The 26,055-nt window shown below is 42.3% G+C and overlaps 1 protein-coding gene across 4 annotated transcripts in view; it reads left to right on the top strand.

Annotated features, from left to right (window-relative positions):
* Positions 1 to 26,055, top strand: part of AFF2 (AF4/FMR2 family member 2) — a 472,276-nt gene that overhangs the window by 359,345 nt on the left and 86,876 nt on the right. For all 4 annotated transcript variants that reach the window (XM_048515047.1, XM_048515045.1, XM_048515046.1 and 1 more), the window contains exon 9: positions 325 to 362. In XM_048515047.1, coding sequence (XP_048371004.1) covers positions 325 to 362 — 38 coding nt within the window. The remainder of the gene's footprint in view (positions 1 to 324; positions 363 to 26,055) is intronic.

The following is a 26,055-nucleotide window of genomic DNA, read 5'->3' as shown; positions in this document are numbered from 1 at the left end:
CGGGTTTAAATGAAACAGAGACTGTAGTTAAGTTATGTGGTTTATACCCAACTGTTTATTTCATACGTTTATCATTTTTGTCTCTGAAGTTCAGTTGCATTGCAAATATTTTTTTTAACTTCAGCGCAAACCCATTAAAATTGATAAACTGTTGCTTCCCCTGCTGAGCGTTCTCCTTAATTATGGAAGCCTGTATTGTTGTGCTTTCTCAGAAATACAGCGGTCTCCCCCCCCCCCTCCCCAATTCATCTGGCATTTTCTGTGAAAGGTCACATTTGCTAAGGTCAGCTAACAACTCTTTCGCTTTCCTTTCTTTATTTATAGGCTGCGGAGAAGACGAAGCCTCGAAACATTCCTGTAAAGTAAGTTATTAGAATACCCACTGGAAAAAAAATCGGGTTTAATGAACTTCAAGCAAATTGGACAATTAAAAGAAAAAGTCTATGCCAGGGCAATCAAAACAGACATTAGGACTCAGGTTATTCTGTAGTCATAGCCATTTTCAAAAGTCCCTGATCAGCAAGGACAGGCTTTCGATTTTTCCTGGCTCCCTGATGGCTGCATGCCCCAAGTTGTCCCTGGTTTACATAAATTAATATGTGCCATCTATGAATAGCTGCTAAATGGTATTATAATCACATTCAGAGCAGAGTTCTTCTAGCCTTGAGGGGGAGTGCACCCATGCTAAAAAGATTATGTTTTTTAATTGCAATCTCTGGGAAGGTCTGACAGAGGGGAAATAACAGAGAGGCTGTGAGGCACACGGGAATAATATTTTGCTCCAGTGTGCCAGGGCCTTACTAGCCTGTTGCTGCAAATCGCCTGGGCATATTGGAGAACACTTCCATGCACTTTCAGAGACCTCTACCAGCAGATTAAAACAATCTGCCAGATCCCCTGCTTCCAAGGCATTTCACATGGTTTTTGGTTCCTTCTGCCAAATTGTTGTGGCCTCATATGTGTTGCTGTTGTTGAAAACGGGTCACCATAAATGTACTGGGAGTTTCCGCAGAGTAGAGTAAGCCAAAAAGGCAGGTCCTTGCCTCAAGAAGCTTACAATCTGCTTGTCAACAAAAAGAGGGAAGGAAGTCCAGAGAGGAAGGCATGGAAGACACAGAGGAAACATCTGAACAAATTCAAGCACAAGTGTTTGGGTCTCATTCTGGTTGGTGGGGCAGAGACTGAACATTTAAACGAATGTTTAATGAAAAAAGCAGGTTTTGAACAGGGATTCAAAGGAACAGGAGGTGGCACCATGTAGATATAGGACTAACAGTGCAATCTGGAGGGAGGAACCACTCAGGAGGTGGCATGACCCCAGCACTAACTTAAATGCCCCTTGCACTAGCACAAGGGGCACTTACACTGGTCCTGGGGCCCTGTGCAGCAGAGTAGTGCCTGGGTGTCAGCGTAGCCTTGGTGGCAGTACCTTTAGTACAGAAGCCAGTGCCAAAGGGGGCATTCCTGGGGACAGAGCCAGCGTTGGTCAGCTTCTTGAGCCCTTTTGGTCCAGGAACAACCCCAAAAATCAGTGGGGCAGCCCATTGAGCTGCATAGGCCACTTTCATGGGAAAAGAGACAGTATCACTTTGGAAGCAGGGTGACTGCACCGTCCCCAGTGCAACTGCCCCACCCAACCTGGATTGCACTAACAATCCTATTAGGCCTTTGCATGCTTTTGCAGGAGTATATTTAAAGACAGAGTAGCAACATTTCTGCCACAGCTGGATCCGTGCATTGTTAGATATTGTTCTACTGTAGTTGTTCACCTCCTGGCTTCTCCTATCTGGCAGTACTTAATGCCGTATGGTTCCTACTGGAGAAATTGTGCATATGATTGCACTGTTGATGTTTACACTTGACACTGTAGGAATGTAAACTTCATGGCATTTGTTTGTACATGTGGTTTTGTTTCCATATCACCAGCAGTAAGATCCAGTTCAGAATCCAGGCATACAGGGCTTTTTGGACAGTGACACTCACTGGCTTATACCAGCACCTTTGGGGGCGGGACACCCAAGGGAGGAACTGGTGGAAATCAATGCAATATTATATATAAGTACGAGCACCTTTTCGTTGTACAAAACAAGTGCTGCAAAAATCTAAGAGAAATATGTCAGGGTTGGGTTACACTCAGTCAGTGACATGTTCAGACCGGATTGCCAGGAATGAAAGACACAGTTGCATCCTGCAACCGTTGTGCTAAAGCTCTGTGAATTGGAATTGATGCATAGATTTAAGCATCACCTCAACCTCCTTAACCCCATCTAAGTAAGATTTCATGATATTTGTAGCACTTTCAAACTGGGCCTAACAAACTCTTTCATAGCAGAGTTGTTATAAATATTTTGGTGTTTGATTATGGATGCTGTCTTTGCATCTAGAGTCAGAAAATGATTACACAGATGAAGCCTGAGATTCACAGAAAAAGAGTAAATCAGCTGGCGAGCCAGATCTTCTCAAGTCCATGTATTATTTACACATCGTTTTGCCTTTCAGTTTGAGTTCTTTTGCAATGTGCTCATGGATTTTGCTGCAATTAGTTCCCATGGGACTAAATTAGGCATGTCAATTAAATTCTGCTCAGTATTTTCATACATTTTATTAGTTTACTCACCTGGGCAAACTCGAAGTTTCCCTTTAAAACCAGTCCACAAGAGCACAAGGTAAGCCTCCTAAATGAGGGTGCTTCTAGAAGAAATCATAAGCGTCTCTCCCCACCCACCCAGTCCACTTCGTGTGCACCATCTTCAAAGTATTTAATTGGACAGCTCACTTGGCTGTTGAGGCAGCCTGCTCATTTTTGTGGGCCACAACTCCCCTGGAGCTCACCTATAGTTTTGTGCATCTCCCCTTAGCTTTCGAGCGATTTGTGCAGGAGGCATTCTTGGTGGCTGGTACCAATGAGGTGTTTTGTTTCCTTGGTTGGTCCAAACCAGATAATAAAAAAAAAAAACATGTGAGACCATATATCTTTGCCTGTCCCCCAAAACAAAGAGTATCCTGTCCTTGCCTTCTCTTTGATTTACTTGATGATAACTCAGTCTTTTCCCCCTCTTACAATGAAGCTGATGAGAATAAAGTTCTTTACCTCTTTCCCTTTCTTGTATCACCAGTACTCCTTAGAATATTGCCTGGGACAAGAGAAATAGGATTCTGTTGAAGGAAAAATGGTACTGTCTGGACTCAGAAGCTTGGGAGGGAAAGGAATAGGCATTGCTCAGCATCACAACATCATTTCCAACTGGAAATGATGTGGCCGCACTCTGTTGCAGTCTCCCAAAACTCTATTACCATAGAGACGGGGGGGAGTAGGTTGCTAGAGCATTAGATAACATGTGATGTCACTTCTGATTAACTGATCTGACGTGAAATCACAGTCTTTACAGTAATGGCATTCCTCCCCCCCCCCCCCCCGTTTTGCTCCTGTTGTTGCCCCTAGCAGCTGCAAGAGGTCAGAGACCAGGTAAACCTGTTCTGCACTGTGATCCAGGAAACCCTGAAGATCCTCAGAAATATATGAGGGGTTTTTCATTGGGAACAGTGGCAACGGCATACAGGCCATCAGGAAAGAATATCTGTCTACCAGACCATGCGCAGCCAGTAGTAATGCAGAGCTAGTAGTAGCATGTGATCAGCGTGCATTGTGTTTTACGGTAGGTACCTGCCCAAAGATTAATTGAAAGTTAAGACATGAGAGACCACAAAGGGCAGTAAGTGATAGAGAAAGGAAATGTATGTTCATTCCAGCTGCACCTTCTCAAAGCTTGGTTTCAGTACAGGATCAAAACTACAGAATTGTCAAAGGTTTTGCCAAAATGTTGTATTTTGAAAAGAAATTTGAAGGAAATGAGTGAGATGTTCTCATGGACATGTCTGTGTAGTACTTCCAAGCATAAGGAACAGGAAGTGAAAAGGCAGAGGATGTTCTGTCCCACATTCTCAGCTCACACCATTAAGCCCAACAGACCGGGCTGATATTCCCCAAGAACCAAGTGTACACCCTAGTACGTGCCCCCCCCCCCCCCCGGCACCCTCTTCCTCACTCATCTGTTCATGGTGAGCTGATGTGAGAAGAATTCTCTGTAAATTTAATAAAACCTGAAAACAAAGAAGTTTGTATATCCAAAAAGAGGTGACTGTACTTCGCCAACCAATGAACCCTTTTTTTAAAAAAAGGAAGTTGAATGCTGTCACTTTTTTTGTGGTTTCCAATGTCATGGAAGATCCCCTTATTAATGTTCTTCAGTGACACCTGACAAAATTTAGTAGCTCCCATTGTCACCACAAGTGAAAGATGCACAGATTTCTCTTAGCATATGTGACTTATCACATACATTTTTAAAAACATGATTCTGTTATTAAGACATATGTGATAGTACACTTCTGCAAATGTGAATGGCTTTTGGCTAAAAGCCACGCACTAATAAGTTGAATTGAATGTAACCGCAGTTGACATCTGCTACAATATGAAAGGGGGGGGAGGATGAAAGAAAGGTTCTCGGTTGTCATTAGTGTAAAAATATTCTTTGCCTTTACACTTTGCTGACATTGTGGCTGTCGACCAGAATCAAATTTCATTCAATGTTAAGGAATCATTTAGCGTGGGGGGATTGAGTCTTAGAGATCAAAAGCATTTATGAAATGGAAGTTCTTTGAAGCTGAGACATCAGAACTGATGCCACAATGATTGACTTTTCTGACTTCCTTATCAAGTTAATATTTTTATGTTAACATTATCTTGAGATAACCACTGAAACAGCTGTTTAGATGACTCTTGTTTCCAAATGTTGCAAATGTGAGATGGATTGTTCCAGCCTTGGATCCCATCATGTGATGCACTGCAGGCAAGCCAGATGAAAACTGTGTGTGTATCACTCTTGTGAGATTCTTACGTGCTACCTATGATGCCTTGGGGGACTATTAAAAGGTGGTAGCTTTTCTGAATGATTCAGCTGCCCAAAGGGCAGGGAATCAGAATGATTCAGTTAATAGACAATTCTATTTAAAAATCTCTTGTTAAATATAAATAGATCTTTATATCCCTGTGGAACTAGTCGAGGTGAATAAGCAACTTCTGTTATCTGCTTCAGCCAGCCAAAGAGCACTTAGTGCACTCAAAAGATATTCCTGCCTTCCTTTTTTGTGTGTGTGCAATAGTGAAAAAAAGGTCCAGAATAAAAATAACTTTTCTTTTACTGACGACACTGGGTGCCATGGCAAACACAAGGCTGTTGCCAACACAGCAATCATGTGTTGCTTTTTCCTCATCTTCCCCTCCTGGTAAAGAAATAAAAGAAAGTAGATCATCTTGTATTTTCTTGACTTGAGGCAGAACTCTCCTGTATGATCGGATTCACAGTGGAAGTACAAGGATTGTCAATAATCAATGCAATGTTGCCCCTCATGCTTGGAGGCCAACATAGCTGTGGTTCCCTGTAATAACTTGGCTTTAGCTTCAGTCAATTTGCAATTGATTTACGTTAAAGTTTTTAAAGATGTTTCACCATGCAGCAAGCATTAGGAGCAGCTTGCTGATTTAACCAGAATTAAGCCATGAAAAAAAGAAAACAAGGATGAGGCTTTAAGATCCTGAGGCCAGAAGTAGCTATAGAAAACATGGGGCTGCTGCTGAAAATGGAAACCCTGTGCCAAGGTGGCTCCTTTCCCTCTGTAATGTGTGATACAATTGACCTTTTGTCCTTATGTCATTACTCTGGGTATTTCCTTGTATCTGTTCCAATGAATTGGATGGTGTTGATACGATTTATCGCACAATCCTTTTATACGCAGAGTTACTCCAGTCAGGCCGAGGATTTCAGTCATATTTAAGGGATTTCTATGCTGCCCCCACTCACCAAGCATCAGGTTTCCAGGACAGAGAACAAAAAAAAATGCAAACCCAGCAGTGGAATAACATCAACAATAATTAAAAATAACTACAACAGCATGGTGAAATCAACCAGACACCAACAGAATGCCTGGCATTATAATAAGGTAACTCAGTACCTTAAAGGTAACTCAGTACCTTAAACTGAGAAGATCAGGCATACAGTGACTGTCTGAGGCAAGAGTCTTCGAAAGATGAAGAGCCAGTTTCTCTGCTAGTCACCACTTGAAGTGAGGGTCACACAGTCTGAGCAGTCCAGGCCAGGCCAGCCTGATCTCATCAGCTCTCAGAAACCAGACAGGGACAGCCCTGGTTAGTTCTTGGATGGGAGACCACCAAGGTTATTATGCCAGGGTTGTTATGCAAAGGAAGGCAGTGGCGAACTCTTGCCTTGAAAACCCTACTGGATTGCCATAAGTCGGCTGCAACTTAATGGCACTTTACATACACAGGAAGGAACTAGAGACAGGGCTGCAATTTGGGCAGCAGCTCTATGTTTTATCTATTTAGTGGTTCAATCCTGAAAACAGAACTTCTCCATGTGTGCGCATATTTGCAGTGGTGTGGAGTCATCTTTACAACCCATATGATGCATCATGAGAGCCAACTGCTGCTTTTATCATGCTGTTGTTTCTTTATGGCTGTCACAAAGTCTAAAAATGATTCTATTACTCTGACGTGTTAAAGGTGGGAAGGAATTATAGGACACATTTTTTGTAAACTGTTTGCAACGAAACATACAAACTAAATCCCTTTTGATTTTATCATTCTAATCCGCCAATACTTTTGCAAAGCTCCTACAATTCAACTATCCCCATGTGGCTTTATTTGTGTTTGATTGTCTCTTTAGATCTCTCTCCCTTTTTGGCCATTCCCTTCTGATTTAGTCCAGAGTCAATGTAGCTGCTTATAGATGTACTACTTTAGGCATGAAATAATAACTCTCTTTCTCCTTTTGCCTTTATTTTGGGGATTTAGCCTCTCAGCATATTTTGCTAGGTACATTTTTATCAGTCTTGGAGATAACCACTGCAAAGCTCGTTTCATTCCTTAGGAAAGCAGTCATTGTTAGCAGAGTCCTAGCGGGCAAATTAGCCCTATGCTTACCCCACTGGGTATTAAAATGTGTGCAGCCTGCGGCAGTAGAGTTCTAATTTAAATGGTTTCCACTTCAGATACACTTTAAGCTACCCAGATGTATGCCAGTGGTGATGAATTAGAACATGATATAGTTTGTACACAGTTTAGTTTTCCTTGTAGTTAGAAGGTAGTTAGAAAGGTCTGCCTGTGGTTTTTGAAGAAACATGAATTGTTACACAGTTTGTTGTGAGATTCAAACTGTCAGCATGTCCAGGGCATGGGACCTTAGAAAAATCAAGCAGAAAATCAACCAGTGAACCAGGATCACAATCTGCTCAAAGAAGGGACTTACAGAACAACTGTGCCTAAAGGCCAGAGTACATTATGTAATCACAAGGCCTCAGAGGTCTCAAAATGAGGACTGTGGTGGTAGAGAGCAAGTACTCCCTATATCACTGCGACACAAGCTGAAGCTGATCGCTCTGCTTCATTGTGTCTTTACTGCTTCTAGTAGCTTAAGGATATTACTACACCTATCAGCCCCCTGGAATCAGGAGACGGAAAAGCAAGTAATGTCCTCTTTGACCCTATAAAGCTGCTGATGCTAGCCTAACTCTGAGGCTCTGGTTTGCATGTAGACTCCCTCATCCAATTTGATCTGATATTGAATAAATATCTTTTATTTTGCCAAATTTTGTGACTACTTTGGATTAAAGTTATTTCTAACATCATGTAAAGTCTTTACCATGGTGTTAGCTTTTGGTAGACTGAAGGTGGTGGAAATCTATCCAAATAGCATTCTATAATGACATGATATCACTTCCATCAACATAACTAGAAGCAGGGGCTATAGCCCCGGGTTGCGGTCATTTAGTCAAGTGGGGGCGGAAAATAGTCCCCCACACCCCTCCTTCCCCCTGGGTCCATACACTGACCTGGTGCAAAAAAAGTTGTTTCATCGTGGTGGGGGACAGCAGCCACCCATACCGGGGCAGGGTGTGTGGACAACTCAGATTTTGCACCAGGCTGCATTTTCCCTAGATACGCCTCCGCCGAGAAGGGACATCAATGTGTCATGGGAAGCTCTAGGATTTCCCCAAAACTCTATGGTAATTTCTGGTTATGCAACCAGAAATAATATTGTGGGTCATCATTCCCTCTCCCATTTTTCCTCCACCTTCCTGCTGAATAGTGATGGGGAACTCAGGCTAAAGGCAAGAGGTTGCCAAAGCGGGCAACCTGGGCATCCCACCTATTGAGACAAGGAATAAGCAACCACATAATGTCAAGACATGGTAAGCACTACTAGACATCATAGAGTAGGGGGTTACTGCCCGATCCAGCTGGGGGTACAAAATGACATGTGGGAGTGACATAAGGCCCTGCTAGTGCATTAGCTTCTCCATAAGGGGCACCTATACCAACATAGAGAACAAATGCACCAGTGTACAGGTGCTGCACAGCTCTGCAGCAGCCAAACCCGGAAGTGGGTGTTGCTGGAAAGCTACACTGACATCCAAGTGAATGCCAGCATGGCGGGGGGAGGACTGAGACCATTTCAGGGGGTGGAGCTGACTTTAGTTTGCTTCCACCAACATTCTGGCATAGGAACACTGTTCTCCATGGCCACAGGCTTACACCATCTAAAAATGTGGTATAAATCTGTTTAGACTATGGGGAGATGCAGGCAGTGAGAGGGTTTTAAAATTTCCCTCATTCCCACGCCACCCAAGGCCCCTTTGAAGGCAGTGTAGCCCCGCCTTCATCCTGTCATCCCTGTCTGTCAGTGCATCCCCCCCTCACCTGGATTGAGCTACCCAACCTGTAGCTGCTGTTCTGTATCCATGTATCTGTTGCTGTATCATGTTTGGACTCTCAGTTATCATTGTTCAGTATGTCATTCTCAAAGCACATAGAATCGCATCTGAAATTGAAATGGCATTCTATCTCCCCACTCAGTGCCTTATCAGTGTATAAATGTTGTATACATAATGAAAAGTAATTTCAAAACATGGGTCTTTTAAAAAAAATGCCTGAAAATGTTAGGCAACTTTTGATTTTTTTCCCCATAAATGAAGATAAAAATGCATGTAATTTTTCTTTCTGTTTAGGGTCAATTAAAGTGAAAGAAAGAGGAGAAAGTAGCTAAATGTTCCAGAGGATAATAGTGCTGCAAGGTTAATTTTGCTTCATGCAGCATTTCCAACAACTGAATTGCCTCTTATCCTCCCTCCAGGGCTGCTCCTGTGCTTGCAATAATTGAGGCTGATTTTATTGGAAAATCACCTCTGGATGAGAAACATACTCTGGAGGAAACATTATATGGGTACAAATAGGCTTTCTGGTGCCAGGGCTATGTTGGGCTGGCCAGCACAGCCACCGTTCCCAATCTGTCTGAGCATTCATGCAACAAATTCATTAGCAACCCTTCTGGTGGGATAGAAGAGCAGGCATACTTGGAACATTTGCTTTTGAGTTGTTTTTATTTTTTTTCCCATTCAGAACTTGTCAGATAATAGTTCAATAATCTAGCTCAGCTTTCTGACAAGAGCATTTTCAATTTTTGATAGTATTATTAATAGTGGCAGGAAAGCCGTAAATTTTATTTGTGCAGGTGGCTCATACCAGATTGTTTTACAGAAGCCGACTAATGTGGGCAGCTTGAAGAATCAACAGGACAGAACACAAGAGGCATGAGTCCCTACATGTTCTGTCTCACATCAGGGCAAATAGTAGCCCATAGGGTCATTTCCGATTGGGGAGAAGGTTAGCCCCTTCTCTCCCCATGCCAGAGTCCCAAACTCTAACCCTAACCCTGTATACCTGGGTGTAATTAGTTTTCCCATTCTTGTCATTTGATGGTCGGTATTAAAATCAGGATGAAAGAACCCCGACTGTACATGCGTAGTTTGGGCCTGAATTGTTTATATTAACAGAAACCTTTCCTGGCAGCAGTGAGACCCCTTCCACACAGGCAAAATAATGCACTTTCAATCCTCTTTCAATGCACTTTGCAGCTGTGTGGAATAGCAAAATCCACTTGCAAACAATTGTGAAAGTGGATTGAAAATGCATTATTCTGCATGTGCGGAAGGGGCCTGAGTCATTACAATTCAGTTTTTAAAATTCACTGACAATTTAATCTGATCTTGTAATTCTCCTAAGTATCAGGCTTGATAATTAAAACATCTTCTTGTCAAGACCCATTATGACCAGTCAAGTAATAGTAAATCACTATTAACCAGTCCAGTGTCTGGAGTTTCCCGGTTTTGGTTCTGTTCTGTTTGCTGTTAACAGAAACAGTAGCTTTCCCATTTGGTAGGAAAAGCTGCCCCACTGTGCAAGCAGCAGCAAGTGGGACTGAAGCAGGTAGAGTCAGCATTCTCATGCCCCCATCCCTATGCTGTCCTGTGAAGGGAGCCATCATACCTCACCCCTTTCCTGCTGATCATGTCACAGCACAGAAGGCATTACAGTTTTAGGAATGAGGATTTTGTGATACCCTTGTTGTGACTGTTTTTCTTCCTTGTCGCATGTCAAAGTCCTGTTGAGTCATTTAATTCTTACCTTACTGATGTAATGCTTATTCAAATATTGGCTCATCCATCAGGTCTTGCTGACTGGCAAGCTTTTTTAATTATAGGAGTGGGCTATCTTGACAGTGCTATGCATTAACTAAGAGACCCATATTCAGACATGCACAAGAATTACTGGTGTATGTCAAGAGGAAAGAATGTGTATTGTCAAAAAGAGTGCCTTTGGCCTCTGGCTGAGTAGGAAATGTATGTCGATGTTGTTTTCCCCAGTTCTTTGTCTTTGCTGATGGTGAACTGACAGGGCTGGAGGAACATTCTGACAGGGCTAATACTGATAGGTCAGGTAGGGGATGGGGAATGGTGAACGACAGTGTAATTTCCCAGGGACGTTGGGGAGAGTGGGAAGTTCATAAACAGAGAATTCTGTAAGTATTCTGATCCTCCTGGGCCTAGCTCCGTGCCCTCAAAATCAAAATGTCAAACATGCAAAGCATTTCATAGTACAGTGAAGAGCACAATTAGACACATTCAAGAAGACTAACTTAAAAAAGAGTACAAAACAAAACTGGGAGCCTGCAAGGCCTCATAGGGAGGGGAGATTCCTTTCCCACTGGTCCCTGCTTTCTTTACTCTTCCTCTTGCTCCCCTTGGCTTCCCTAGCGTGGTGTTGTGGTTAAGAGCAGGTGGATTCTAATCTGGAGAACTGGGTTTGATTCCCCACTCCACCTGATAGAGGCGATTCTGGTGAACCAGATGAGTTTCCACACTCCTACATTCCTGCTGGTTGTCCTTGGGCTAGTCACAGTTGTTCAGAACTCTCTCAGCCCCACCTTCCTCACAAGGTGCCTGTTGTGGGGAGAGGAAGGGAAAGGAGCTTGTAAGCCACCTTGAGTCTCCTTACAGGGGACAAAGGTGGGGTATAAATCCAAAATCTTCTTCTACCTCTGATCCATCCCCACTTCATTCATTTCCCTATATACTCTCTCTCCCCATCACCTATTTTCCTGATCTTTATTGTCTGTTTTCTCTTCCAGTCCCCTTTGACAACTGCCTAACCAGTCTTCTGTCCCACTCCCACAACTTCCTTCACTCCATCACATCAGCTGCCCTCCTAATCTTTTCTACAGCCCCATTTTCCTTACCCAACTGCCTGGTTGCTCACCCCATTCACTCTTTCTCCATCTTTGTTGGCTGTGGCTGTCCATCTCCTCCATCACATTCCCAACAGTTTCTGTTTCTACTTTCCCTCACTTCCTCGTTTCACCTAAGTTACCTTCTTCAGCTTTTGGGTATAGAGGTGGGTATTTGGTGAACCTGAAAAACCCGAAAAATACTTTGTCTTGTCCACTTTGTCTTGTCCACTTCAGATGTGGAGCCTGCAGCTGGACCCAGCCTGGCCAAGTCTACAGTTGAATGCTGGCTAGATCTGGCCGGGCCCAGTGTTCAGCTCTGCACCTTCCTCCAGACTCCACATGGGATTCATAGAAAGCAGGAAATATTTTTCAGGTTTGAGTGTAATACCCTGAAAATGTTTTTTTTAAAAACAAATAAATCAAGAAAACAACATGTAGTATCTGCTTCTTTTGGATTTTTTTTAAAAAAAGTCTGGGTCTAATAAACACCAACACAGGAAATACTCGTTTTTTTACCCACCCCTAGTTGGATACCATTTTGGGTTGCAGAGACCCAAAATGCCACCCAAAGTTTTTGGGAGGATTAATCCCTCTATTTTTTTTCCTGAAGTTTTCATGTTTTTCTACAAACTCACTGGGATCACAAAAACATCTATCCTAGTCCTGGGTGGCACCATTGTGTGGATGTTTTGACCTGAGAGGTGGTTTTTGAAAATCTGATAATTGATACAATATGGATATTTTAAAAATGAAAAGTTTTAAAACAACAATATGTAGATATCTCAAAATCTGGCCACCTTAGCCGGAGAGAAGATGTTGCCGTCCTTTCCCCCAACCAAAAGAAAGGACTCCCACACCATTCCTAAATGTGTCAACTTGGTGGGGGCATTCTGGGGTGGAGCCAACCTTCACCAACCTCCAGAGCCAAATCAGATCCTGTGCACCAGTGAAGTTGCTGGCAGAGACACACCACGATTGTCGTGGCATATTTCTATTCACCCCTATGGAGGCCTTAGAGTAAGTTTTTGGTTTTTTACATTTTTGGGCTTCCAGCACTGCAGAAAAGCCCTTTAGACCAGGTGATCAGTGCTGAAATGGTGCCATCCCTGCCTGCCCATCAACTATGGATTGGGCTGCTAAATTTCCCAAATGTAAAATTACAAACTAATTCTTTTTTGTTCTTTTTAATTCAAGAAGTGAAATCATTAATGGGTGGAATCAATTGATTAATTTGTTCATTGCAGATGAATAATTTGTTTCACTTGCAAATTAATAATGTGTGTTGAGATGAAGATGGTCCTTTGAGAAAATGAATTCAGAGCTTTTAGCCAGAGCATATCTCTTGATGGAGCATTTTCAGATGGCCGATAAATTGTTTTTTCTGCTGCTTAATCAAAGGAAGCGACATAGCAGAAGACCATTGGGTGGTAACAGTAAGAAAGCAAAACTATATTGTGCTTTAAAAATGGATTGTGTTGTAGCTGCATTTTGTCACGTTTGGCTCTAAATGGGGATGCTGAACTGCCTTCACAGCAGACCATTTCATTAAGATCTTCTGGAGAGACACCTCTCAGGATTCCTCCACCTTTTGAAGTAAAGTTGGTGGGGACCAGGACTAGAGTTTTCATGGTGGTGGCACCGTGATTGTGGAATTATATCTCCACTGAGATATCCCACATTCTGTGTTTAAGCCCCAAGCAAATACTGAGAGCCATCTTGGTTTAGTGGTTAAGAGTGGCGGACTCTAATCTGGAGAACTGGGTTGATTCCCCACTCCTTCACAGGAAGCCTACTGGGTGACCATGGGCCAGCCACAGCTCTCTCAGAACTTCCTCAGCCCCTGCTACTTCACAAGGTGCCTGTTGTGGGGCAAGAAAGGGATTGTGATTGTAAGATGCTTTCAGATACCATAAAGTAGAGAAAAGTGGGATATAAAAAACAACTTTTCTTTTATTTTGTTGTTTTAACACACTTTTGCTCAGAGATATACAGACATACTTTCTTTCATTTCTTTCCGTTTTTGCTCATAAGGGAGGCAATTTTCATCCCACTATTTTCCTTTTTTATTTCCTTCTTATATGGCATACATCATTTTTAGGACATTTATCCATCATTTCTATGCCATTTCTGTTTCAATTTGAATGGGCATATTTCTGTTGAATTTTGCTAATGTGATTGGGCAAACGGTCCACAGCAATTTCATTCCAAGCATAGGGAAACCTTGCAGTCAAGAATTGTAGCTCTGTGGTAGAGCACTTGCTTGGCCACAGCACCTATCATCGCCTCTTAAAACAATAAGGCAGTAGGCAATGTGAAAGATGCCTGTTTGAGTTGCTGGAGAGCTGCTGCCTGACTGAGAAGACCTTTCCACACAAGTCTCCTAAAACATTTCTAAAACATTTTCAATCCCCCCCCCCCTTACAACTATATATGTCTGCATTCACCCCTTCAAAACTATTCCTGGCCACCATTACATGATTTTTTCCTCTCTTTTTTTAGTTCTGTGTTGAATCAGTGCTTTGAAGCTTCACAGCCTCACGTTGCATTCTATACTTCATCTATACTTTATGCTGCAAAGATTGCACACACACACCCCTGAAAGAACAAATAAATAAATTCTGGGATTGAAGACAAGGGGGAACTGAGTGAGCTCAGAAGATGGCGCTAAGGAGGAAGTTCAGGGAAGCAGATAAGTGTGGGAAATGTAGCCAATAGATCGCACAGCAACTGAAGACATTTTGAAAATGTTTCTGCTGGAAAATTGTTTTAAAAGGGGATTCATTTAAAACATTTTGTGGCTGGAAATAAAATGTTTGGGGGTAAAAGCAATGCAGAACTCCATGGAAAAAATGTTTTATTTCCTGCCTCAAAATGTTTTAAATGAACTATGCCAGAAAAACTCAATGGTCTGATTCAGTATAAGACAAGGTCATGTGTTTGTCCAACTATTTCAGTTGAATTTCTTTACATTTCTACTTTGGGTTACATTTCTATTGGGGTGTATCAGTTATTATTTTGGTTGCCTTCTGGAAATGTTTCTTCAAGCTGCTTTTGAGAAGTAAAACTGCTGCTATTTTAATTACATTGCTGATAGTTTTATTGCTGCTATCTAGTTTTATTGAGTTGCTTTATTTTTTTTTTGTATGATGGATCTTTTTGATTCAATTTGCAATGTTCCTAAAACGGTCAGCAAAGCAGAGTAATTTTTAAAACAAATGAATTAGAACAATTCCAAGGATACTGTGTGAGCACTTTGGCGTATGTCCGGAAGCATTTGCATGAGATATAGCCGCAGTTTTGGGGTTTTTTTTGCTGGACTTTGACATCATTGTTTTCTCTTAGAATAAGCCTTTATAGGCATCGATATACTTTGTCCAATGAATGTATATGCAATAATGATAATCAAAATAGCTTTTGTAATGAGAAACTGCAATCTTTCTTTCAGCCAGTTGATCCGTCTATTAATGTGACAGAAGCTGTCAGTTAATCAATGAACTGAATGACTGACAATTATTTGTTTCTTCCTTGTGGCTCTGTTATTTCTGTTGTACTGATTAGATATATTTGATAGCTCTTGGGGAACATAGCTCTGAATATTCTGTGGGAAAGAAGAGAAGAGGACTGGTTCTATGTCTGGATTGGATTATGGCAAAATTCCAAGCCGCTTCTGAAGCCTACGTGAGTCTTGGAGGCAGCAGGCTGCACAGAACTAAAGGTTGCACTCAGTCAAGCCCAGCCTTCAGTCTGTCACCTGCCACCTCTGAGCCCACATGGACTTCGGGGGTGGCCATCACAGAGCTGAATGCTAAACTTGCATTCAACTGTGCACAGCCACCGCCTCCAAAGTCCATGTGGTTTTTGGGAGTGGTGGGGCAGAGCTGGGCCCAGCATTAAGCTCTGCATTGCCTGCCTCCTCCAAGGCTCACATGGACTTCAGAGGTGGCTTGGGATTTTTTGGGGATCAGGCTCAATAAACCTGAAAAATTTTGAATGTCTTGAGGGGGGAGGGGAAAAAACCCATACCAGTGTGGGGGTTCTGTTTTTTTTTTCCAGATTTTCAAAAAAATTCCATGTCTTTCAACCCGAGCCCAAAAAATACCCGGGGGGGGGGGGGATGGTGCACACTCCTAGTTGTTACTGCCATAAGATTCTACCTGAACAGTAAAACTAACAGCATCCCTAAGTGTTCCCATAGTGGGTTATATCCATGGACCACTGGTTGTGTGAACTGGCCTCATATTGAACAAGTTTAAGTACTATAATGCTTTATGGAGTCAACAGATTAACAACAGTGCCATTTGTGCTATAGGCTGCATCCAGAGGAAAGCCAGGTATTTTCTTAGTCCTATGGTGTGCAGGTGGATATCACTTCTCTGCTAAAATGGAGGCTGTACAATGAAGCAAATGCAATTACATTTATGAGCAAGTAGGCCAGAAAGGTGTAAATATCTTCCCCTCTAAGCAAACTGCAGCAGCTACAATAATATCTTAAATATTGCTTTTTGGGGAAAAAATGATGAGCTCTCTTCCTAACCATCAACTGTGTGCAATTACCAAAAATGGAAAAAAGAACGACAGCAAACTTGTACGACTCCTGTTAACCAACCGTAGCGGGTGGTACAGCTTTCTGCAACGGCTGTCCATCCTACATTTTAATCTCTTGGCACTTGGCTACAATTTTGTGGGTATTTTTTAACACAACCCAGTTCTCTCAATTATGCAGCCATCATAAGCTTTGCCAACACAGAGTACAGATCGATTTGTGTTCATTAGAGCACAAAATTAAAATTTCATTGCAATAGCTATAAATGTGTTGGCTCAAAGGAGTCAAAATACTTTTCTGCAAAAAATCTTGGATTAACTGTCATTGGCAAGTTTCAACTTTGTTTTTTATCCGTTTTTTCTTTTACAAAAAAACTGTTTCTGTTGAATTTGTTTTTCAACCCTTAATAGTTCCCCCTTTGGCCCTTAGACTGAATAAGACTCAATTTATCTGGGGATAAGCCCCATCAAATTCAGGAAAATGTACTTCTTAGTAACCATGCATAGAATATAACTCTGTGTAGTTCTTGTGAATATCTAGTGAATATCCTCTCTAGCAATATGAGTTCACAAAAACTCCCCACATTTGTATCTATCGACACTGGAATTGAAATCAAAACTGAGACTGCCGTTCCATTCTATTAAAGCTGGGCCTGTCTTACTTATAAATTCCATCCCAGGCCCTACTTACTCCCTCCCCTTTTTCTTCTTTTAATGGCCTTCGGCGGGGCGCCTGTCTTAATTAATTTATGAACTGGGTTGCTTAACCTATAGTTCTGTAGTAAACTGCTGCTTAGTTCTTAGGTTTTAATGATTTTAGTATTTTATGTTGTTGATTGCTGTCTATGTAACAGCCATGTTGGAAGCCGCCTTGAGCCCTTCGGGGATAGGCGGCCTATAAGTTTAATAAAATAAAATAACATAAATAAATATAGATTACATATGTTTAATTGGATCCTGCAAATGGAAGGGAGTAGAACAGAACTTGCTCCATTACCTGGAGGCCCTTGTGCTCTCTGAAAAGCCACCATTAAGGGTTGTGGGGTCCTCCAAAACTATATAACATGCGCCAACACAGGTTTCTCTGACGAAGAGGAACTGGGAAAGCATCTACACCCATCCACCCCAAACTCCTGCATTAATGGGACTAACAAAGAGCCAAGCTTGCTCCACTTTTGTATGAATGACTGATTTCACCCAGAACCCCCTCTTTTACGTGAGTTTAGCTGTAACCCAGTATTTCTCTGCTTTCTTGAGATTTGTTGTTGTTAAATAATTAAACTCAGACATGCCATATTAAATTTGGTGATGGGAAACTTGGCAAGGTTTAAATCCCCAGTTTTGTATCTGTTCAAGATTAAATTGTTGTTGTTGTTGTTTTTAAAATCTATTCTAAGAGCACCTACTATTACTGACATCATAGCGACTATTAACTACTGAGCAATACCGAAAATATTCGGTAAAATTCAGATTCAGCTTTATTCAGGTGTAAAATTATTGATATACCCAAATAAGCTGAATACCAGGAGGAGGAGGAGGAGGAGGAGGAGTCCATTTTTTGTATTTTAGGTTTTTTTAGGTTTTTGGCCAGTAGGGGGCGCAATTTTAAGCTAGTGGCACCAAAATTGCAGGGCATCTTCAAGATACTCTTCTGATGATACCAGCCATGTTTGGTGAAGCTTGGTTCTGGGGGTCCAATTTTATGGACTCCCAAAGTGGGTGCCCCATCTCCCATTGTTTCCAATGGGAGCTAATAGGAGATGAGGGCTATCCCTTTGAGGGTCCATAAAATTGGACCCCCTGAACCAAGCTTCACCAAACTTGACTGGGCATATTCTGCGATTTGGGCTACCTGAACTGCCAACCCTATTAACTATAGTAATGTTACCAATACAATTCAATTGACTGGTTTTTTTCAGCAAAGGGATTTGTGGCTTTGATGCATGTGTACGGTGCAAAATCACACGTGATTGTTTTAACAGTAGAGTGTGAAGAAGCAGTGAGCTGGCCAGAAATATAGGTGTTCTTGAGAAACCATCAGATCTATTTTGAAACACAGGAGGGCAGTAATCCGGTGCTTTTTGTTACCTGACCCTCTGACCACTATACTTCACTGTCTTCCGCTAGACTCCAGCAACATATGTATGGGGATGTTAATGGAAATAAAGAAACTCGATAGATTTGTAACTTTAAAGGGTTTTTGTACTGTAGTAGAACAGATAATTTGCTACATCTTTCTCAGTTCCTCCAGCACCCATTTTCTTCTCAGCATACAAAATTGTCAAGGTTTCATCATGAGGTTGCCCTTCATTTTAAAAAAAATGACAAACTTGCACATTTTGTCAGCTTTTTCACTAAACCATGCATCAAGGCACTCAGTCACAAGGCCAGACAATTGGCTTATTGATTCATTTCCCCTTGGATTGATTATTTTTAGTAACTAAGGCACTGCAACATTTTCTGGACTTGTTGTTTTAATACTATATTTGATTGTTATAAGCTGCCCTGAACTCACTTGAAGAAAAGGGCAACCTTTGAGTCCATTAAAATAAATGAATAAATAAATAAAAATACTAACAGCCTCTTCCATCAATTCACAGAGAGTTGTCAATCTGTGAGTCAGTGGAATGGGATTTGACTTCAGGTGTCACCTAATTTTCCAGGCCAGGAGGATTCTGGGCTGTTGTTTAAGTCTCCCTCCTTAAGAACCCTTGGCAGCATAAATGAGCAATAGGAACATGTGCTTGACCCACAAGATCCCTGGTGAGAGCCCCGCCAAGCCTGGGCATTATATCTTGTTCGTCTGTTACCCAAAATGGTGGCAGTCTGTCTCTTTTAGAATAGGGGAATTAACAAGAGCAGACTCTTGGCTTAGCCAACGGTTGGGCAAGCTCGGGGTCTTTGTTGCCTATGTATATCATGATCAGCTTTTGCAAGAAATTCTGTAGAAGAGCTCTGATAGAAGAAAAACAATGCCTGGTGGAACAATGTCAACAGAGAAGTGTCCAGAGATGTTGAACACTGGCTACTGGGAGAGGGGGCTTCCTATAGGGAGAAAGGGACCCTCAAGGTTATGCAGAGTGGCTCTTAATCTTCCAGGACAAAAAGTACTCCTGCCTTTCAGGGGAAAGACAAGAGGCAGACATCAGCCTTAAGTGTTCAGTTGTTAATCTAATGGTTGAGGCTTTAGTTTGATGGGCCAAACTTGGGAGTGCCCAAAAGGGGGGAAGGTAGCTGATTAAATTACAGCTTCTGTACCAATGACAATGTAAACAAAGTGGTTGTCAGAAAGATTACTCAGAGGAAGTTCTTGGGTTAATGAAATATTGACAGGAACACTTGGGGCAAACACATTAACAAATCCTTTGTCCTTGCAGAGAGTATAGTCCAGGACTGGAGATAGAAATGCTCTCCAGGGCAAGAGTATTGTGTTCTTTTTTAGGAAGGATGCAGTAGCTATATGCAAGGCAAATGTGGGTGAGGGCAAGTCTAGACAGGATTTTACTGTGTCCTTGTCAGTACACTAGCCAATGCCAAGAATGGGCTCCCCATTTTAGCACTGCACTGATAGGCACCCCAAGGGTTGGCAGGATGGATAGAGACACCACTTTCTTAAAACAGAGCACCCACCCACCATGGGTCATCTGGTAAGAGAACTGTTTGAAATTTTTGCTGCACATAACTATATAAACATTTGCTTTTTTAGCTCTTCTAAGGCTGGTAATTTAAACGTCAGCTGGCATAAATTAGCAAGGTGAAAAATCGAAATATGCACCTAAAGCTACTCTCTCAGGAAATAAGCAGATGAATACACTCTGTGACGAATGACTAGGGTGGATAAAATATCAACATGCATTTCCCCATGCAGGTTGCGTATAAATCAAGGGAGGTGTAGCAAAGCCCTTTAACTTTTAAGATTTATATAGGCTGTTTGCACTTTAGAATTCTCTCACTTAAGGGGAGAAAAAAACAATTTCAAGGGCTTTTAGTATGAAGAAGAAAATTGGCATATCCAGGCAGTCCCTCTCCATCAAATGGGATCACCGCTGAACTCATTCCTGAATTAATGTGTTCATTCGTGAGGTGAAAATCTAGGGAATAGATTCGGAGGGAAAGGAGAACCGGCTTCTCACATGTATTTATTCTGGAGGAAAGGTGTCCATTAATCCATCCTGAAACTGTGGAATTAGAAGGGAAAGGACCACAGTTTAGTATTTGGCAGCTGTAGGAAGACACAGATGGTCTTGCTGCTTTTAAAGACTTTCCAAGCTTTTGATCTGGATACCAGTTTAAAAGTGGGTTCACTGTTTGCTTCAAGTTTGTCCAGAACCACCATAGAAAAACAAGCCCTTCAATACTCTGGCTTGCCCAGGCTTCATCTAATCCTTGCCCAAACCAAGAGTATGAAGAAGAAAATTGGCATATCCAGGCAGTCCCTCTCCATCAAATGGGATCACCGCTGAACTCATTCCTGAATTAATGTGTTCATTCGTGAGGTGAAAATCTAGGGAATAGATTCGGAGGGAAAGGAGAACCGGCTTCTCACATGTATTTATTCTGGAGGAAAGGTGTCCATTAATCCATCCTGAAACTGTGGAATTAGAAGGGAAAGGACCACAGTTTAGTATTTGGCAGCTGTAGGAAGACACAGATGGTCTTGCTGCTTTTAAAGACTTTCCAAGCTTTTGATCTGGATACCAGTTTAAAAGTGGGTTCACTGTTTGCTTCAAGTTTGTCCAGAACCACCATAGAAAAACAAGCCCTTCAATACTCTGGCTTGCCCAGGCTTCATCTAATCCTTGCCCAAACCAAGAGTGGGAAATTTTTCTCAGTTGGAAGGGCTGCGCTGCCAACTTTAAACTGGCAAGGAGCCTGAGTGAATGCAGTGAAGACCCAAGAAGGAGGACCCCATTTATCCCAACAGAATCCCTTGGCCTAAGAGCGTGTCCTCAACCCGTGTAGTGCAGGGTTGTTGCCTGAGCAAAGCAAGGGGCCCTTGTTCTTCAATATTTTCCTCCCCAGAGGAGAAAAAAGGCTTAGTGGTGCCTTTGAGCAGAAAAGGTTGAAGTACTGCCACCTCCATGTTCTAGTCCTTCATTCAGGTTCGCAGTCCAGCTTTTTATTCTTTCTTTCCCTGCACACAGCTTCACATCATGAATAGTTTGCATTTGCATATCACATGTAGCCTGGGCCACCTAGGAAAAGTACAGAGGTCTGAATAATGATATGCTGTTGGAGTATTGGAGGCCCTGTTCAACACCAAGGTGGCTGTGCAAAGTTTATATGGGGCTGTTATCTAGATTCACAAAATTCAGGAATCCTTCAATTTTCTTCATAAATCCCTGCATTCTACCTCTGGAATTCCAAATTATGTAGTGAGGGTGGCCCTCTGAGTAGAATTGGGAGATCATCTCGTAAAGCTCAGGCTTGGATGAAGGACTTCTCTCTTACTTAAAATTATACACTCTGACACCCAGAGAGCTACCTCGGATTGATCAAGGAGGATTCTTATGTTTTCCATTGACCTAAATGAGCAATGACGTTCCATTGACCTAAAAGAGCAATGACGTCCATTACTCAGTCTTTCCTTGGACTCCCATCAATCAGTCACTGGACAGGAAGCTATGAGCACAATTAAGAAATGTTTCTTTTGAGTGTGATTACAACAGTGTTGGAGGCACTATAGCTCTTTGCTGCACATCCTAAAAATACAACATGGTTCAATCTGTAGCGCTTTCACTTAAAAGGATCGCTGGGGCTGGAAAACGGCTTTTGTTTGAGATCCTGAAAAGCTGCTGCAAATCAGAGTTGTCAGGACTGGGGCAAGACTGTCTGATGGTTTGGCAACATAATGCAGATTCAGAAGCTCAGCTGATAATACGGCAATAGAAGGTAGCTCGGGACTATTTTTCTGAGAGCTTTTTTGACAAAAGAGATTTTGAAAGGCCGTTTACACATGGTCTAAATATCCTGGGATGGGCAAGTGAAATATCCCAGTTCATCCAAGTTTTCCACATGGTTCCCAATAGTAAAGTGGGCTTGTCCCAGTGTTGCCCCGCTATATTTCCCTTATTCCGGGATTTTCAATAATTGCCAAATTAACCATTCTTTTCAATATCCTAGGGTGACCCCACCGCCATGCAAACACCATGGGAGCAGAACCAATTTATTTTTCTCGCCTCACCGCTCTGGTGATGCACTTGTGGTGTAAATACAAAAGACCCAGGCTCGTGCAGAACAAACAGGAGTATTACTTCCTGTTCCTAACTCGGCTCCTGGAAAGAAACAGGCAGCCGTGTGGAGGGAGAAACTGGGATAAAATAGACTCGTTTGTATGATACCGGTTGTAACCCGGTATCATTGTGCTGTGCGGAAACAGCCAAAGTGTTCGTCCTTTAACACGGATTATAAACAGAGTTTTATCATTTCATTCCTTGGTTTGTTAGGATATATCACTGCAGAAAATGACATCCTTGCCTCTTATATGACCACATTTTAAAAAAATAGGAGAGCACAGCTTTTCCCTCCTGTAAGGAATCTCAAAGCAGCTTACAAACTTCTTTCCTTCCTTTCCCCGGAACTGTGACTGGCCCAAGGTCACCCAACAGGCATTAGCCTTAGGAGCAGGGAAACAAACCATTGAACTTGAAAGTACCATTAGATTACCAAGCTTAATATCTATTTATAGACATTGTAGCCACAAGAACCCAAGCATGGATCAGTGAAAATGTCCATCTACTCTAGCATCCTGTGTCTAACAGGGAGCAGCTAAATGTCTGCCAGAAGCCCATAAGTCGGGCATGAAGATCACTTGCTCTTCCCTGGTGTTGCTGTCTAAAATTTGGTATGTGGAGGTATCCTTCCTCTCTATTCAGTTCTCATAGGTGAGTGCATATTTTCAGAATGCGTTGACTTTTATTTATTCTCAATAAATTGCCTTATGGCAATGAAAGGCAAACCCATGTCAATGTCTTTACAACACAGTCCATTACTTTATTGTTCATATCCGTACAAAATCTTATCAAGTGAAAGAGTTCTTTGCAAAATTAGAAAAAACATTTTCACTTTCTTAAAAGGTGAGGGAGACCATTGAGGGAGAGATGGGATTGATCAGAAGCAAAAGCACTGGATATTTCCAGGGTGTTAAAATGCTTAGTGTGTTGGAGGACTTGAGAGTGCCTAGGTCAAGTTCTTACTCAGCTGAGAAGTTCATTGGGTAATATTGTGCCAGTAATTCACAATCTGACCTATCTTACTGGATAATAGTGAGGATAAAATAAGGGAAAAATAGTTTTCTATTGCTGACCTAAGCTTTTCAGAGGAAGGGGGGATAAAAATGGAATCAGCAAAAACATAGCTGGCAACAATGTATTTTTTAAATAATCATTGTGTAATATAAATGTTTCTTTGGTCAGTCCTTGCCTGCGCATTTGTCCCTAGGACTGGATATTGCTCAGGGAATTTTTTCACTTATTTAATATCAACAAACAGTTTATGTAGACTTCACTCAGCCATCATAGAAAATCACATCACCATTCTGGCAAATGTTCCAAAACCCTCCCACACAGTTCTAAATAAAGCAAACTATATACGAATATTATACACTTAAAATATCAGCCGCTTGGCCTGCAAAACTCAAAACAGTCATTTTCAAACATTTAATGATTTATAATTTACAGGTTCATGTATAGATTATGATTTTCAGGTTTAAATGAGACAAGATTGCAGATCTTTCAAAGACTTAAAAAAAATACCTTTCCAGTGTGTGTGGCCCTGATTGTGGCCAAATGGAAAAAGGAGATTTGGGGGTTCATCTTTCCACCGTCCCTATATGAGTTTGCCTATTGAAACCACTCTTCTCACACTTCTGTTAGCACTAGAAGAGAAAAATATTGGGCATCAGTTTTTTTGCCTGTCTATTTTTTTCCTTTGTGGATTACTCACAGCACCATCATAACCGGTTTTGATCAGCAAAACTCCTGGGGAGTTTAAAATATCCTGCTTTGCAAACAACAGAACCTGATAAGGGTCTTGCCTATCTTTAACAGTTAGCATTGGGTGTTGCTGTGGCAGTTCTGTTCGGGGATATGAGTTTTAAAAGTTCTGCCTATGGGTGACTGAAGCACAGCAGGCGAAGGTTCTTTCTAGCATGCAGGGATATCGGTATAGAATGAAACACTTGGGCCTGAGAAGTGCTTTCCCAGATCAAGCAGCTTTTTCCAGCACAGGGCTAAGCCCTTGCGCCCAGGGAGAAGGGGCTCTTGTGATCATTATTACAAGCAGGCTGGGTCACGGAAACAGGATTGGAGTGACGTTATCAGATCAGTGGCTAAGAGAGATGATCTTGGCATCTTGTTGGGATTAGAGAGGAAAGACGGAACTGTCAAACAGTTCAGGGTGGCCGAGGCAGGCAATTTCTCACTCATTTTTGCATGGCTGAATGCTGAACCGCCAGCATTATGCCGATTTGCAGTTCTCAATCTCTTTTTCATTCACTGGGGTAATGGAGATGAATATGGAGGCAGGCATGGCTTTGAGCAATGGGCTTTAGCAGTCTATTTTGCTGTGCCTGTTTAGATGCCGGAGGATTGGACTTGCTGGATCCCTGCCTTCAACGGTGCTAATGCCCTTAAAAACTTCAGAAGTGGAAAGAAGCATATTCCTTTTGCACCTTTGCTATGATACTCCATTTTCTCTCTTAGGCAATGCAGTGGAAAAGCAGAGCTTAGAAAGCCGGATGGGAAAGGGGTGAATGAAGCAAGCTGTCACTGCAGTCAGAGGAGAGGTCAGCCATGGGAAAGTGAAACTTCTCCTCACCCTAGCACGTTATTCCCTCCCAAAGGTGAAAGCAGCCCAGGAGAGTTCCTTTTTCGGATTGAGCAGGCACATGGAGATTAGAAAGAGCCCTGATCAAGATCCTTCTCCCCATAGCTGCCTTGTGCAGTTAAATTACACATTCAGGAGAACAATCATGCATCCAACCAATCAAGTGACATTTGGGCTTCTCAGCTGTACTCAAGTGTCAGCAATCCTATCTGTGCAGTGAAGGGCCTATGGAAGCAGAGAGGTATTATCTGTGGCTGCACACCAGTTATGGGACTTTTTTTTCTCTTTCATCAAAGTCTGATAAGAACGAGACTCCTGGATCAGACCAGAGTCCATCTAGTCCAGCACTCTGCTACTCGCAGTGGCCCACCAGATGCCTTTGGGAGCTCACATGCAGGACATGAAAGCAATGGCCTGCTGCTGCTGCTGCTGCTGCTCCCGGGCACCTGGTCTGCTAAGGCATTTGCAATCTCAGATCAAGGAGGATCAAGATTGGTAGCCATGGATTGATTTCTCCTCCTTCTCCTCCTTTTGATAATCTTCTACATTCTATTGTTGAAGGCTTTCACAGCTGGGATCACTAGGGTGCTGTGTGGTTTCCGGGCTGTATGGCCGTGTTCTAGCAGCATTCTCTCCTGACGTTTCGCCTGCATCTGTGCCAGCCACAGATGCAGCCACAGATGCAGGCGAAACATCAGGAGAGAATGCTGCTAGAACACGGCCATACAGCCCGGAAACCACACAGCATCTTCTACATTCTTCTGCTTTTGCAGATTAGACTTTCCAGAATCATCAAACAGCAGACTTCAAATCTCATTCAAAAAAGGATACTGACTGGCTCACCATCCAAAGATCTGCTTCACCAATCTGGGCTCATTCCTAATCACCAGCTTTTCCTTCAGCTGGCTGAGGTCTTGCAGCCACTTTATCTCCGAGTCTTCATTAGACTTGTACCTTTCAAGGCCACCTTCCCATTCCCCACCCCCCACGGCTCTCTCAAAGTGACTTACAACCAATATCCACCAGATCCAGACATGATAGAGGAACA

This window comes from Sphaerodactylus townsendi, linkage group LG13 (genome assembly GCF_021028975.2).
Source record: "Sphaerodactylus townsendi isolate TG3544 linkage group LG13, MPM_Stown_v2.3, whole genome shotgun sequence".
NCBI lineage: Eukaryota > Metazoa > Chordata > Lepidosauria > Squamata > Sphaerodactylidae > Sphaerodactylus > Sphaerodactylus townsendi.
This window is presented reverse-complemented; position numbering and strand designations above follow the sequence as displayed.